At 35.8% G+C, this 17002-nt stretch overlaps 1 protein-coding gene across 1 annotated transcript in view; it reads left to right on the plus strand.

Annotated features, from left to right (window-relative positions):
- The window catches only part of DNAJC15 (DnaJ heat shock protein family (Hsp40) member C15), a 79047-nt gene that overhangs the window by 43029 nt on the left and 19016 nt on the right, over positions 1-17002 (plus strand). The window contains exon 5 of the mRNA XM_027590938.2: positions 6465-6535. Within this exon, the coding sequence (XP_027446739.1) occupies positions 6465-6535 (71 nt within the window). The remainder of the gene's footprint in view (positions 1-6464; positions 6536-17002) is intronic.

Consider the following 17002-nt stretch of genomic DNA (forward strand, 5'->3'; position numbering starts at 1 on the left):
AAGGAGTTTACCTTTTTATAGCCATTTTCTTTTGGAGGGCTGTATAAAATGCATTAAGCACCTATTGCATATTTAATACTAGATACTATTTTAAGATACAAATCATAGCTTCTGCTCTTTAGTATCTACCTAAGGAGACATGTCAAATATCTACAGAAGAGCTAGGAAACATAACTAATAAAGGAAAGCAGTGCTACAGAGCACCACAAAAGAGAATGAGAAATGTAGACTTACTACAGGAAACTAAACATACTGGAATTTAAAAAAAAAAAATAATGTGTTCTTCATTTCTTAATAGGCAGTTAAAGTGTTCATAGCCCTGGTGCAGAGTTTAATGACTTCTTTTTCAAAACTTAGTAGTCTTTAGAATCAGACAGTGTCTTGATTGGCTATCTGGGAAGTATCTACAAAACAAAAAGTAAGTTTGAAATGGTCCCCCAGAGGACTTTCACAAAACAGCGAAAAGGAATACCCTAATAGTCCTTACACTAAAAGACTTTTTTATTTTTAATTTTTTTATTTTAAAAATTCTCCTTTAGTTTTATTGACATATAATTGACAAAAAACATTGTATATGTAGAATGTAAAACATACTGATTTGCTATATGTATAGATTGCAAAATGACTACCACAGAAATTTTAATTAACGTCCTTCACCTCACGTAGTTACAGATTTATTTTTTCTTGTGATGAGAACTTTTAAGATCTACTCTTTTAACAACTTCCAAATATAAAACACAGCATTGTTAACTGTAGTTACCATGCTGTACATTTCACCCCCGGACTTACTTATCTTATAACTGTAAGTTGTACCCTTTGACTACCTTCACCTATTTCCCCCAACCTCCTACTCTTGCCTCTGGCAACCACCAATCTGTTCTCTGTTTCTGTGAGTTTGGCTTTTTCAGATTCCACATGTAAATGTGATCATACAGTATTTGTCTTTCTCTCTCTCTCTGACTTATTTCACTTAGCATAATGCTCTCAAGGCCCATTCATGTTGTCAACAAATAGCAAGATTCTCTTCTTTTTTATGACCTAAACGTATTCTGGGGTGTGTGTGTGTGTGTGTGTGTGTGTGTGTGTGTGTGTATCACATCTTTTGATCCATTCATCTGTTGATGGACACAGGTTGTTTCCATGTCTTGGCTATTGTGTGTGTGTGTGTGTGTGTGTGTGTGTGTGTGTATCACATCTTTTGATCCATTCATCTGTTGATGGACATAGGTTGTTTCCATGTCTTGGCTATTGTAAATAATGCTGCAGTGAACATGAGGGTACAGATATCTCTTTGAGACAGTGATTTTATTTCCTTCAGATATATATCCAGAAGTGGAATTGCTAGATCATATGGTAGTTCTATTTTTTAATTTTTTCAGAACCTACATGGTATTCCGTAGTAGCTCTACCAGTTTACATTTCCACGAACAGTTCCCTTTGCATCTTTCTAACACTTGTTTATTTCTTGTCTTTTTGATGACAGTCATTCTACAAGCTGTGAGGTGATGTCTCATTGTGGTTTTGATTTGCATTTCCCTGATGATTAGTGATGCTGGTCACCCTACGTACCTGTTTGCCATTTTATGTTTTTGGAAAAAGGTCTAGTCAGATCCTCCACTCATTTTGAAATCAGATCTACCTATCTATCAGCTATGCTATATTATTAAATTGTATGAGTTCTTTTTTTTTTTTTTTTTAATCCTGTTTATTTATTTGACAGAGAGAGACATAGCGAGAGCAGGAACACAAGCAGGGGGAGTGGGAGAGGGAGAAGCAGGCTTCCCGCAGAGCAGAGAGCCCGACGTGGGACTCCATCCCAGGACCCTGGGATCATGACCTGAGCTGAAGGCAGATGCTTAACTACTGAGCCACCCAGGTGCCCGAATTGTATGAGTTCTTTATTTTGGAAAAGACCTCTTATTAGATATATGATTTGTAAATATTTTCTCCCTATTCCATAGGTGACGTTTTTCATCTTGTTGATGGTTTTCCTTACTGTGTAGAAACTTTTTAAAGTTTGATGTAGTCCCACTTGTTTAATTTTGTTTTGTTGCCTTTGCTTTTGATTTCAAATTTAAAAAATTACTGCAAAGACTGATGTCAAGGAGCTTACCCCTTGTATTTCCTTCTAGGAGTTTTATGGTTTCAGGTCTTTAGTTCAAGGCTTTAATCCATTTTGAGTTGATTTTCATGTGTGGTGTAAGATAAGGGTCCGGTTTCATTCCTTTGCATGTGGCTGTCCAGATTTCCCAATACCATTTATTGAGGAAACTATCGTTTGTTTTCTGTTTTTGGTTCCTTTGTCATAAGTTAATTGACCATATATATATGGATTTATTTCTGGGTTCTCTATTCTGTTCCATTGATGTATGTGTCTGTTTTTAACCTTACTATACTGTTTTGATTATTATAGTTTTGTAATATAGTTTGAATTTAGGAAGTGTGATGCCTCCAGCTTTGTTCTTTCCCAAGATTGCTTTGGCTATTTGGAGTCTTTGTGGTTCCATACAAATTTTAGGATTGTTCCACTTTTGTGAAAAATGCCTTAGGAATTTTGATAGGGATTTCATTGTATCTGTAGATTGCTTTGAATAGTATGGACATTTTAACAAAATGAATTCTTCCAATCCATGAGTGTGGGATATCCTTCTATTTATTGGTGTTTTTAATTTCTTTCACCAATGTCTTAGAGTTTTCAGTGTATAGGTCTTTAACCTCCTTGGTTAAACTTATTTCTAGGTATTTTATTCTTTTTGACGCAATTTCTCTTTCTGATAGTTTGTTATTAGTGTATATAGAGGGGCAACAGATTTTTGTATATTGATTTTGTAACCCAGAACTTTACCGAATTGGTTGGTTAGTTCTAACAGTTTCAGGGTTTTCTTTATGTAATATCATGTCATCTGCAGTTTTACTTCTTTGTTTCCGATTTGGATGCCCTTCATTTCTTCTTCTTGCCTAATTGCTCTGGCCATGACTTCCAGTACTATGTTGGATAAAAGTGGTGAGAGCAGACAGCCTTGTGTTGTATCTGATCTAAGAGAAAAAACTCTGAGCTTTTCACCATTGAGTATGATAGTTGCTACGCATTTGTCGTATGGCCTTTATCATGTTGAGGTATGTTCCCTCTATACTAACTTTGTTGAGAGTTTTTGTCATGAATGGGTGTTGAATTTTGTCAAATGTTTTTCTGCATCTTTGGAAATGTCATATGATTTTTATCCTTTATTTTGTTTCACATTTATGGTGTTTCACATTGATTGATTTGTGGATATTGCACCATCCTTTCATCCCTGGAATAAGTCCTATTTGTTCATGATGTATGATCCTTTTAATGTTTTGTTGAATTTGGTTTGCTAATATTTTGCTGAAGACTGGCATCAATGTTCATCGGGCATATTGGTCTGTAATTTTCTTTTCTTCTAGTGTCCTTGTCTGCTTGTGGTATCAGGATAATGCTTCCCTCATAAAATGAGTTTGGAAAGCTTTTCCTCTTCTATTTTTTGGAAAAGTTTGAGGAGAATTGGTATTCTTTAGATGTTTGGTAGATTTCAGTGAAGGTGTCTCATCCTGGGGTTTTCTTTGTTGGGAGGTTTTTGATTAGTGATTCAATCCATAGTTAATAATTGGTCTGTTCAGATTTTCTATTTCTTCCTCATTCAGTCTTGGTAGTTTATATGTTTGTAGGATTTCTCTCTTCTACATTGTCCATTTTGTTGGTGTATAATAGTTGATAATAGTCTCTTATGATCCTTTGTATTTCTTCAGTTGTAATGTCTTCTCTTTCATTTCTGATTTTATTTGAGTTCTCTCTGCTTTTTTCTTGTGAGTCTAGCTAATGGTTTATCTTTTCAAAAACACAGCTCTTAGTTTCATTAAGACAATAAAAGACAACCTTTTATTGTCTTTTTAATCTCTGTTTCATTTATTTTTACTCTGGATCTTTGTTATTTCCTTCCTTCAACTATGGCTTTAGTTTATCCTTCTTTTTTCTACTTCCCTGAGGCATAAATAAAGTTGTTTATTTGAGCTCTTTCTTTTTTCTTAATATAGGCGTTTATTACTATAAACTGACTATAAACTTCCATCTTAGAACTGCTTTTGCTGCATCCCATAAATTTGTTATATTTCCGTTTTCATTTGCATTTGTCTCAAGATGTTTTTTTCTCTTTTGATTTTATCTTTGACTCAAGACATTTTTTTATTCATAGGAGAATATTTTATATTTAGCAATTGATAGTGTGTTTTAACATGCTTGGTGATCTGTTATTTAACCTCAAAAGATTAGAAGTATAAGTAACTGTCAAGGAATAGCTAGACTGGAACAATGGCAGAATCAAGGGTTCACAGCTGATATCAAGGGAGGCAGTGCTAAAAACAGACAGAAGAACTTAAATGGAAAGCATTCTAGGACTCTTTTAAGACAAGGGTGAACAAATCTCTGTGGATATTAAGAATTTCTTTGCACTTAATTTATACTCAGGTTAATACTTTTGAGTCATTCAAGAAACATTAAATTAGGTTACTTATATTACATTTTTAGAAGTGGGAAATATGCAATATATTTTCATAAGCATGTTTTATCTTTATAATAATAACTAAAGGCTAGTTATTTCTGAACACTTTGAACACTCACTCTGTGCTAGGTTATGCTGATCCTTTTACTTGCATTATCTAATTTATTCTTAAAATAATCCTGGGAGGTAGTTTATTTTATTTATTTATTTTTTTAATTTTATTTATTTATTTGACAGAGAGGGAGAGACAGCGAGAGAGGGAACACAAGCAGGGGGAGTGGGAGAGGGAGAAGCAGGCTTTCAGCAGAGCAGGGAGCCCAATGCGGGGCTCGATCCCAGGACCCTGGGATCATGACCTGAGCCAAAGGCAGACACTTAATGACTGAGCCACCCAGGCGCCCCGTGGGAGGTAGTTTAGTATGTCCATTTTACTTAGAGAGAATTTTCACTCAGAGTTTAAGTGAGCAAGACAGAGTTTTTCAGCTAATGAATGGTAGAATCAGGATGTTGAACCTATGTTTGAATATCTCTAAAAGTACCTGCTTTTATCCAGTACAGTGTGGTTCATCCATACAAATTAAATTGCTTTGAGCTTTACAACAACCACTCTGTACTTTAAGTCAGCTGCCATTATCCCGATTTGAGACCCAGAAGAGTTGAATAACTTAGATAAGATAGTATAGCTATTAATTAGCAATACTAGAATTTTGTTGTTGTTAACTGTTAATTTTGTTTTCTTTTTTTTTTTTTTTAAAGATTTTATTTATTTATTTGGTAGAGAGATACAGAGAGAGAGCAAGTAGGCAGAGAGGCAGGCAGAGGGAGAGGGAGCAGCAGGTTCCCCATGGAACAGGGAGCCCGATGTGGGGCTCGATCCCAGGACCCTGGGATTATGACCTGAGCCGAAGGCAGCTGCTTAACCAACTGAGCCACCCAGGCGCCCCTAATTTTGTTTTCTTGCTTGGAAAATGTGCTAGTCAGAAACTTTTCCAATACTGGATAAATTAGTTTTTACTGAAATAATTTTAAGTTTATTTAACTTTCTCAATTGTTGTTACAGCTTTTCCCATAGGTTTCTCACAAGTTAAATAAATTATGAGCTATGAAGAGTTTTGAGATGCTCTGTTGAAACATAATAATAATAATAATAAAAGCTAACTGTTTTGGAGCACTTGCTACATGCCAGGCACTGTTCTAGCACTTTGTTGGCTTTAACTAATTTAATCCCTACAGTCGCTCTATGAGGAATATGTTGTTCTTAGCCCTGTTTTACAATGAGGAAACTGAAGTACAGAGAGGTTAAAAGTTTTGACCAAGTTTACCCCATCCTAAATAGCAATGGAAATGAAATCTGGCAGTCTAGTAGCTCCGGAGTCCAGATACCTGTCTGTTACATTATGTAAACTGCCTTCTCCCCAAATTACTTGAGGCATATATTTTCAATCTCAGTATAGTCTATAGACTATGACTCTCCTACCCTGTATGTTGTGTTTTATTTATTTATTTTTTAAAGATGTATTTATTTTAGAGAGAGAGCATGAACGGGAGGGCCAGAGGGAGAGGGAGAGAGAATCTCAAGCAGATTCCACGATGAGCCTGGAGACCAACTTGGGGCTCAGTCTCACCACCCTGAGATCACAACCTGAGGTGAAACCAAGAGTGGGTTGCTTAACTGACTGTGCCACCCAGGTGCCCCTATTGTGTTTTATTTTTTAAATTGATTGAAAATAGAGACTGGCATTACAAAGGAAGAAAAATACATGCAACATTGAATCAACAGTTTATTTTGATGGTTAGTAGACTTAAGTGACAAGCTGTAATTTCATATTTATCCACAAGATGGTGAAATTCTCATTAGTTTTTAATTCCTTGAAACCCATATAAACTGTCAATTTATAATCTGCATTCGACACTATTTATTATAAGCACTTTAATTTCTTTTTACAGCCCATCTGCTGGCAAGGCCAAGATTAGAACAGCTCATAGGAGAATCATGATTTTGAATCACCCAGATAAAGGTAGGTAAAATTCCTATTTTTCATAATATGTGGATCTGAATCTGCTCTGAATTCCTTTCAGTTTACTTAAACTCATTATAAGTGATATATGTAGGTGATACTTATATATATATTGTTGAAATAGAAGTTTATGTGCCACATGTATTGTGATTTTTCTTACAAATAAATAAGCTTTTGGATTGGAGTTCAATAACCCACAGAGGTGGTGGATTCATATTATCAGCTTTCAAGAACTTAGTTACTGATTTTTATATATGTGTACCTAGCCCCTGTTTGAGGCTCCTAGCATTTTGACTGGGAAAGAGAAAACATGAGTTGTGGACTCTGTGTGAATTGATATGGGCATCATGAATTATGTTTGTTTAACCTTAAACATAAAAGCATAAGATTTAGAGGGTATCTTCTAAATCTCTGTACTATGTCATAGATAATTCTGAATTTCTTAATTTTATTCTGGATTGCTCTGAGGCTGAGCCATTTGTTTTTAACTGGCCAGGTTTTTAATGTAAATTTATCTTACAGAAAGACAATTATTATTACTTTACTACACTACAGCTGCTTGAGAGAGAAAGCCCATATGTTCATTACTGTTTCTTCTCTAAAATAACAGATGGTAGAAAGTTGCACTGTATTTCAGAAGTCAAGGGTGCGGTGGGGGAGGAGAGTGAAGGGTTTTTTGGATTCTTATTTACAGACTTTCAGTTTTCCAATTTTTTTGAAAAAATTTAAAAACAAATTTTGGATTTCTACACATCCTGACACCAAAGTAGGGCATTCTTTTTCAGTTTTCTCACTTAATTGTGTACTATAAAAATTCTTTTCACTAAACATCATCTTTGGCTTTTTTATTTGCTCTTCTTTAGTATGAATAAATAAGAGAATAAACTTTGAAAAGAGATTTTGCTTAAAATTTCTAAATAGCTTCAACAGTTACTAAAAGATCCACTCATCTAATTTACTTTGCATTGTGGGCTTTCAGAGTAATTGACTCAGAAAGAAATGTGTTTAAAGTGCCTCCTTGAAGCCCTCTGTCTCCTACTAAACATCCTTTGTCCCTTCCAGGTCAAGTGTATGCCCTTCTCTGATTGATTGCAGTAGGATCAGGCACTCATGTCTTTCAGATGATTGACAAGTTGTTGATTGTGCCTACTGGCAAAGGAAACAAGTTCTAAAATGTATCTAAGAGAAAATGCATTTTTAGATACATTTAGTAAAAAAAGAAAATGTGTGTCCTATGAGCCATAGTATTTACAGAATTACTTGATTTACTCTGAGGTCATATATTTATCAGAGGTGGGATTGTTGACTGCCTATAGTATGCTTACTGATATCCTGTCTGGCCCTGTGTAGGTAGCAGGATGTGAGGGAATGGACCTGGAAGCTGGAGGCTGGTGTTTTTCTCTGGCTTCTGCCTTCTAACTAGCAGTATGACCTTGAACACTCCCTTTACCTCTCGAAATGTCAATTTTATCTTCTACAAAATGAAGGGGTTTATTTCTAAAGTCCCTTTTGTTAAGTAATATAATATCTTTATATGCCTATTCAATTAATGAAGAAGCTGTACCCTATATTTCTATTCAGATCACATTTTTAACTCAAGAAAGATGCTTTTAATCATTTTGGATTATTGTACCCTCTAAGAATGTATTGACAACTGTGGACATTTTGTTCATATAATTGCTCAGTCACCCACAATTTTAAAAACATTTGGAGTTTCAGAGAGTTCATAGATTTCCCAACACCCATGTGTACGCTCACAGTTAAGAACTCCTGCTCTAATAAAAGTAGGGTGAATTAAGGAATATTGCCATCACTGGAGGGAAAGTATTCATGGATGATGGAGTTGGGAGATGATAACTCATAAATCCTGAAATGGTCTCTTGAGAAGGAAGGTCGTTTTTTCTTTTTAATGAGAAGAAGGTAACAGATTTTCAACAAAAATGTCTCATTGTCTTCGGAGAGAGAAAGCTAGAAGTATTTGGGGAAATATGAGAATGGGGAACTCTTAATTTTGTCTCTCTTTTTTTTTTTTAATATTTTATTTATTTATTTGACAGAGACACAGCCAGAGAGAGAACACAAGCAAGGGGAGTGGGGGAGCAGGGAGCGTGATGCAGGGCTCGATCCCAGGACTCTGGGATCATGACCCAAGCCAAAGGCAGACGCTTAACGACTGAGCCACCCAGGCGCCCCAGTTTTGTTTCCTTTTTTTCTAATTCCTTATCATATTTGCTTTGGCCAGGTCAGCACTGACCGAGTGTTATATAGGTAGTTGCAAAAACTTAAATCCTCTACTCCATGCTTCTGAAATTCATGAATGTACCCCCGCTTCATCCCCAAGTCACATTTCTGCTGGTTTTGCTGCCAGCCAGTAAAACAAAGGTAGAACTTCAAATGTGTGATCAACTATAATTTGTCACACATTTCATTATCAACTTATGCAAAGAAAGTGACACGAAAAAATCAGGTGTGGGGATGGCTGAAAATAAATTTTTTGTAACCAGTTTTAAAGGAGCATTCAGATGTGTTTTGGTACAAAGTAAATTTTGGTATTCAATTTAGTGAGATAAAAATCTCAGTTGCTCTAATACTTTCAGATTAATATCTTTTAGATTATGCTTTTTTAAATTGCTGAAGAGAGGTTAGTTGTTAGGAAATAAGCAGTTGATATTATGCTTAATGAATATAAAAAGGAAGACAGACTAGGTAAATTTGAAAAGCTGTAGAACCTCAGCAATCTCTTATAAACTCTCTAATTCAGTGCTACTCAAAAATATAGTTTGCTTGTTCATGTGGACCAGTTTGTTACCTGTATGCAATGAATTAAGAACAGAAATCGAAAGTAAGCATTTAGAAACCCTTATAGCAGTTTGACATTGTGGTAACATCCAAATGTGTGATTACAAAATTACTTTTGTAATTTGTAAATATGTTGGTCCACCAGGAACTGGAAATTTTTTTAGAAGTACTTCTTCACCGTAGTGAAGACACTAATCTGATCAATGCTGCCTGCTAAATCAAGACTGTTTCTGCTCTATCCTGGGGAAAATGTCCTGTTAGCTCTCCTTAAAGATTTTTTTTTTTTTTTTTTTTTACTGATGGAGAGCTTCCTGCTTGACAAGAAGCCCACTTGTAGGCAGCTCTAACTACTAGAAAATTCTTCCTTATATTTAACTGAAATCTGCCTGCCTGCAGCAGAGATTCTCATTCTTTTTTCATTTATGCCCCCTTTCAATAAACATTCAGTACTCTCACTCTTTTTTAATAGTATTTAAGTAGGGCTCCTGGCTGGCTCAGTCGGTTAAGCCTCTGCCTTTGGCTCAGGTCATGATCCCAGGGTCCTGGGATTGAGTCCCACGTTGGGCTCCCTGCCCAGTGGGGAGTCTGCTTCTCCCTCCCCCTGCTTATGTTCTCGCTTGCTCTCTCTCAAGTAAATACATAAAAATCTTTAAAAAATAGAATTTAAATAAAAAGTATTGGGACTAGAAACAAACTAAAGTATACCATTGAATGGATTTTCCCTAATTGCTCTCATTGTAAAAGAAGCTAAATTTGACAAAAAGTCCTGGTAATAATATATTACAATTTATTATGATATATTACACTTAAAAGATGTATTGTAAACATTACAAAAAGAAAGACATGACCACCGAGAGCCAAAATGAATTCACTAAGAAAGAGTTACGCCTAATTAGCTTGATTTCCTTTTTTGATAGATGTAACTACACTATTACTTGTTTCAAAGGTCTCATCTTTTCTTTCCCTTATTTCAACATTTTAATTAGATTTAAGGCTTTGTATTTGAGTTAATAACTTTTTTGGTAAAAGTATAATTTAGTTTTATCCACATTGATTTTCCTTGATAAATGGTGTGATCTCTGAAAGGTAAAGAACATGGCCTATTCATCTTTATAATCTCTATGGCTGACATTTAAACTCTTAATTTTTTTTCATGAGTGAATGAATAAGCAAATGGATAAAATGAAGGCATACAAGTAAAATGTATGGGTAAAATAGAATTGGGATTGATAACTAATACATAATGATCATATGAAAAATTTTAAAGATTCATTACGCTGATATGAAACTACCTATAACTAGCCTTTCATTCATTCAGAAAGTATTTATTCAACTTCTCTAAGGTGCCAGATGTGGTAAATCTTGGGGCTTTAACTGTAAAAGAGGACAACTAGAGCCTTGTCTTCGTAGAGCATGCATGCTGATGGAGGGCCAGACAAAAAATTAAGTAAACCTATTTCACGTTGTAGTAAGTGTAGAGAAGGGTGCAGCAGGCAGAGATATAGAATATGAGAAAGAGGCAGCTTTACATAAAGTGACTGGGAAGACCTCTGTGAGGAGAAACCTAAAGGTTGGAAAGAAGGTATTGTGTGAAGAATGGTTTGAAGGTCGGAGAACTAGCATATGCAAAGGCTCTAAGGGAGGAAAGAATATAATATGCTTAAGGACTTGAAAGAAAACTAGCTTGATAGGGGTGTAATATGCAAGGGGAGAGATACCCTGAAATGAGGTGGTGTTCACAGTTTGAAAACTGCAGGTATGCTTTCTGATAATGAAACACTATATGTGCTATGTAATACTTGAACTTGATTCTAAAGACTGGGAAGTTTCTGTCAGCTTTTAAGCAGTAGAGTGATGTAATTTAATTTACTTTTAAGAAACCGCTTTTCTCCTCAATCTCTCCTTATTCTTTTTATTTTTAAATATACTTCGTATTGAAGTATACAGGCAGAAAAGTGGACAAAGCATTAAGTATATATCTACATAAATTTTTACAAACACCCATGTAACCAGCCTCCAGGTCAAGAACTAGAACATCATCACATCTCTGAATCCCCTTCATGAGCCCTCCCAGTCTACTTCATCCCTAAAAGGAACCACTATCTTGATTTATAATATCATAAGTTAGTTTTGCCTCTTTTGAATGTGTGTAGTCATTTGCATCTGGTTGCTTTCAGTCAATATTTATCCTTGTGAGAATCATCCATATTGTAATGTGGAGCAATAGTGTGTTCATTCTCATTGATATATAGCAGCCTTAGCAAAGTGATCCCAGTATTTTGATTGACTCAGTATGTGATCTATTCTGTTCCATGTGCACTTAAGAAGAATGTGTATTCTGTTGCTTTAGGATGGAATGTTTTGAATATATCTGTGAAGTCCATCTGGTCCAGTGTGTCGTTCATAACTCTTATTTCTTTGTTGATCTTCTGCTTGGATGATTTGACCATTGCAGTGAGAGGGGTGTTAAAAGTCCCCTACTATTATTGTATTGTTGTCAGTGTTTTTCTTTATTTTGTTATTAATTGGCTTATATAATTAGCTGCTCCCATGTTGGGGGCATAAATATTTACAATTGTTGGATCTTCTTGTTGGATAGACCCTTTAATTATGGTAGTGTCCTTCCTCCTTTGTTACTATAGTCTTTGGTTTAAAATCTAATTTGTCTGATAAAGGATTGCCACCCCAGCTTTCTTTTGATGTCCATTAGCATAATAAATGGTTTTCCACCCCCTCACTTTAAATCTGGGGGAGTCCTTGGGTCTAAAATGAGTCTCTTGCAGACAGCATATTGATGGGTCTTACTTTTTTATCCAATCTGATACCCTGTGTCTTTTGATTAGGGCATTTAGCCCATTTACATTCAGAGTAACTATTGAGAGAAAGGAATTTAGTGCCATTGTATTACATGTAAAGTGACTGTTACTGTATATTGTCTCTGTTCCTTTCTGGTCTATGTTACTTTTGGGCTCTCTCTTTGCTTAGAGGATCCCTTTTAATATTTCTTGTAGGGCTGGTTTGGTGATCACAGATTCTTTTAGTTTCTGTTTGTCCTGAAAGATTTTTTAATCACTCCTATTTTGAATGACATCCTAGCTGGATAAAGTATTCTTGGCTGCATATTTTTCTCATTTACCACCCTGAATATGTCATGCCAGTTCTTGCTGGCCTGCCAGGTCTCTGTAGATAGGTCTGCTGCCAGTCTAATGTTTCTACCGTTGTAGGTTACAGCTTGTCCCGAGCTGCTATCAGGATTTTCTCTTTGTCTCTGAGATGTGTAAGTTTTACTATTAGAGGTTGGGGTGTTGAGCTATTTTTAGTGATTTTGAGGGGGGTTCTTTGTGCTTCCTGAATTTTGATGCCAGTTTCCTTCCCCAGATTAGGGAAATTCTCTGTTAATTTTCTCCAATATACCTTCTGCTCCTTTCTCCTCTTCTTCTGGGATTTCAGTCATTCTAGTATTGTTTCTCTTATTTCTTGAATTCTTCCCTTGTGACCCAGTAGTTGTTTATCCCTCTTTTTCTCAGCTTCTTTAGTCTACATCATTTGGTCTTCTATATCACTAATCCCTTCTTCTGCCTCATTTATCCTAGCAGTTAGAGCCTCCATTTTTTATTGCATCTCATTAATAGCCTTTTTGATTTTGACTTGGTTAGATTTTAGTTCTTTTATTTCTCCAGAAAGGGATTCTCTAGTGTCTTCTATGCTTTTTTTCAAGCCCAGCTCATCTTTATAATCATTCTGAAATCTAGTTCTGACATCTTACTTATGTCCATACTGATCAGGCCCCTGGCAGTCAATACTGCCTCTTGTTCTCTTTTTTGAGGTGAGTTTTTCCATCTTGTCATCATTCTGTCCAGAGAAGAATAGATGAACAAAAGAACAAAATACTAAAATGGCAACAACGACCCCAGAGAAATATACACCAAACAAATCAGAAGAGAGCAAAAAACGGGGGGGAGAAAAAGAGAATATAATCAGACAGGTGAGCAGAATAGAGGAGTACACTGGATTCTGTGTGTAGTTTGGTCTGTTTTTTAGAAAATTAGATCCCAAAATTGTAAAGAAAGAAAAATTTATATATGTACAAAAGTAAAATCAAATACAAGGAAAGGATAGAATGTAACTGTAAAAATGGAAATTAAAAGATAAGAAAAAAAAGAGAAAAAAAACCCTCAACAACAACAAAAAAGGAAGGACTATAAATGTACAGGTGAACAGAACAGAGCAATACACAATCTCCTGAGTGTATTTTGGTCAGTTTGTTAGAAGAAACTACATCTCAAAATTGTAAAGAAAGAAAAATTTATATATACAAAAATTAAATATATCAAAAGGATAGAATGGAACTATAATGATGAAATTTTTTATAAAAGATTTTATGTATTTATTTGTCAGAGAGAGAGAGAGAGAAAGAGCACAAGCAGGGGGAGTGTCAGGCAGAGGGAGAAGCAGGCTCCCTGCTGAGCAAAGAGCCCAATGCGGGACTTGATCCTGGGACCCTGGGATCATGACCTGAACCGAAGGCAAACACTTAACTGACTGAGCCACCCAGGTGTCCCTAAAGGTGAAAAATTAAAAAGGCTTTAACAAAACAAAAAAAAGAAAGAAGAAAAAAAAAACCCACAAAAACAACAAAAAAGAGAATATGATCAGACAGGTGAATAGAACAGCGCCATACACTAGATTTTGGATGTATTTTGGTCTGTTAGAATAAACTGCATCCCAAAATTATAAAAAAAGAAAAACTGATATACACGCACACACACATAAGATTAAATACAATGAAGGGATAGAGTGTAACTGTAAAAATGGAAGTTAAAAAAGATTTAGAAAAGGAGTTGATAAAATAAGAAATTGGTTGAAAAGGGAAAGAAAAAAATTTTAAAAAATTAAAGTTGATAGATTAAAGAATCATGGGGGAAAAGCCATGGATTCTATGTGTTGTATTCCCCTAGTGCTCGAGTTTTGCAGTTCTCATTGATCAGTAAACTTGGTATTGGATGGGTGTTCTTGCTGATCTTCGGGGGGAGGAGCCTCCGAATGTAGTGATTATCAAGTGTGTTTGCCCCATACAGAATTGTACCACCCTTGTCAGGAGGCCAGGCTAAGTAATCTGCTCCCATTTGCTCTGTTTGGCTTTTGTTCCCTGAAGGCTTTGTGCGCAGCTTTAGAGAATGAGAATGAAGATGGCAGCCTCCCGGTCTCCACCCTGGAGCTGAGAGCTCAGGTTGCCACTCCTCAGTGAGCCCTCAGAGAAAAGCAGTCAATCACTCCTGCCTCCCTGGTCTCTGGCGGCCCTCCATGCTCACCCGGCCTGTGACTGAGCATTTCTATCTTAGGCACATGACCCTGTTTCAAGCCTCCAAACCCTGCAGACTCCCAGGGGAAGAAGGGGGGGTCTCGCCGGTTCTGTTGCTTATTGGGCCCTGCTCAGGAGCAGTTGCTCGATTGATTGTGCCACAGTTTGACCAAGAATCAGTTGCTCAACTGACTGAGCCATCCAGGTGCCCCTGGGTTTTATTTTCTTAATGAAGTCTGACAGTTTTTGACTTTTAATACAACTATTTAGTTCTTTTACATTTAATGTACTTAATGATATTTGAATATATTTATACCATGTTACTGTTTGTTTTCTATTTGACTCACCTATTTTATGTTCCTTCTTTTGGCTCATTCAAATGTCTTTTTCTTTAGTGACTTCATAGATACACTTAAAAATAAAAACCTATTTCTCAAGTGATTACCCAAAGAATACAACATACCTCCTTGACTTATTACAGTTTAAAGTAAAATATTGCTGCAGTCACTCCTCAGATAATGTTAGGACCATAGAATGCTTTTAAGATTTTTCCATCTTTGATTTTCAGCAATTCTACTATGATGTGAGTTGGTATAGGTTTCTGTGCATATATCCTGCTTGTGGTTTGTAGAAATTCTTGGATCTGTGGGATAAAATCTTTCATCAGTTTTAAAAGATTTTACAATGTTGCCTCTTCTCTTTATTCTCTCCTTTTCTTCTGAAATTCCAGTTATGTGCATTTTTGGCTCCCACTTTTTTCACTGTCTCATTTGTCTTTTATACTCTCTTCTATATTTCCCTCCTTTTCTGTAGATATTTGTTAATAGTTTTTTCCAGTTTATTGTTCATCTGCCCTGTCTAATTTGCTTTTAAGCCTTTTCTTAGTTTAATTAATTAATTAATTATTTTTTAAAAGAATTTATTTATTTGACAGAGAGATAGAGAGCACAAGTAGGCAGAGAGGCAGGCAGAGGGAGAGGGAGAAGCAGGCTCCCCGTCGAGCAGGGAGCCCGATGTGGGACTTGATCCCAGGACCCTGGGATCATGACCTGAGCCGAAGGCAGCCGCTTAACCGACTGAGCCACCCAGGCACCCTTAGTTTAATTTTTTAAATTTCCAATTGTTTTTTGATGGAATCCCAATCACTTTGAAATTCTCTATGTCTTTATTTATCTTCTCCATCTTTATTTTCTTAAATATAAGACTCAAAGTTATTTTAAGATCCTTGGGCTAATCCTTCCAGTATCCAGCTCACCTCTGTTTCTTTTTCTGTTGTATTTCCCCCTTTTGGCTTTCAGGTCTTCTTTGGGGTACAAAGTAATTTTTTTCTTGAATGCCATATGTTTTATGTGAAAGCAACAGTTTTCAAACTTTTGGTCTCAGATCCAAAAAGTCTTTGAGTAAAACTGAGAAAGTTTTTAAAGGTACATATATATTAATTCATTATAAAATATTAAACTTGTTACATTTTAATATAAATAGCATAATCTTTATAAAAATTTGCATTTACCAAAACAATTTAAAAAGAAAATGAGTAGAGTGGAGAGAATGGTGACATAGAAGCTAAAAAGAGGAATGTATTTCAGGAAACCAGTGATCAGCTGTGCTGAATATTGCTGTGAGAACCATTAAGATGAGGGTAGAGAAGAGGATCCATAGTATTTTTGCAACTTTGGAAGACTTTGATGACCTTAAAAAACAGTTTAATTGGTGGTGGGTTGAGGAGTGAAAGGAAGATGAGGAAGTTGAGTTAGCTTACAACTTTCTTTAGAAGTTTTGTAAGGAAGAGGAGGAGAGAAATGGAGTAGTAGCTGGAAGACAGGGATCTGGCATTAAGGGAAAGAATTTCGTTTTCTTTGTTTTTTACTTTTAAAATATACTTTTTGGAAGCTTGTTGAGCAGTTTTGAGCAGGTTTTTTTTGTCAGTAGAAATGATCAGCTAGAGAGATCAATGATTTAGAAGAGATTAAATTTAAATTCAACAGGGATAAAGGTAATGTTCTTTTAGGTCTCCTAAATCAATTGTGTAAATACAGGACAGAGACCTGGCAGTGTTTCAGATGTAAAGGAGCCATGGGGATATATTTGATCTCAAAGCCTGTAAGATTGAACAGTGTAAAAGCCACTAAAAAAATATATCAGGGGGTTCTTCACCTGCCTTAAAGGACACACAGTATCAGTGTTATAAGGCTGAATGTGACTACAGTCTTCTGTACTTATTCATTCACCTGATACTTATTTTCCAGCTGTACTGAGCCTAGGCAGTTAGACCTTGTGTAAAATTTTGTATCCCTTTCTAGAGCCCAAATTTTGAAGGATACTGACAAACGAAGTATTCAGAGGAAAGCAAACAGGATGGTGAAGAC

Source organism: Zalophus californianus, chromosome 3 (genome assembly GCF_009762305.2).
Source record: "Zalophus californianus isolate mZalCal1 chromosome 3, mZalCal1.pri.v2, whole genome shotgun sequence".
NCBI classification, from domain to species: Eukaryota; Metazoa; Chordata; class Mammalia; order Carnivora; family Otariidae; genus Zalophus; species Zalophus californianus.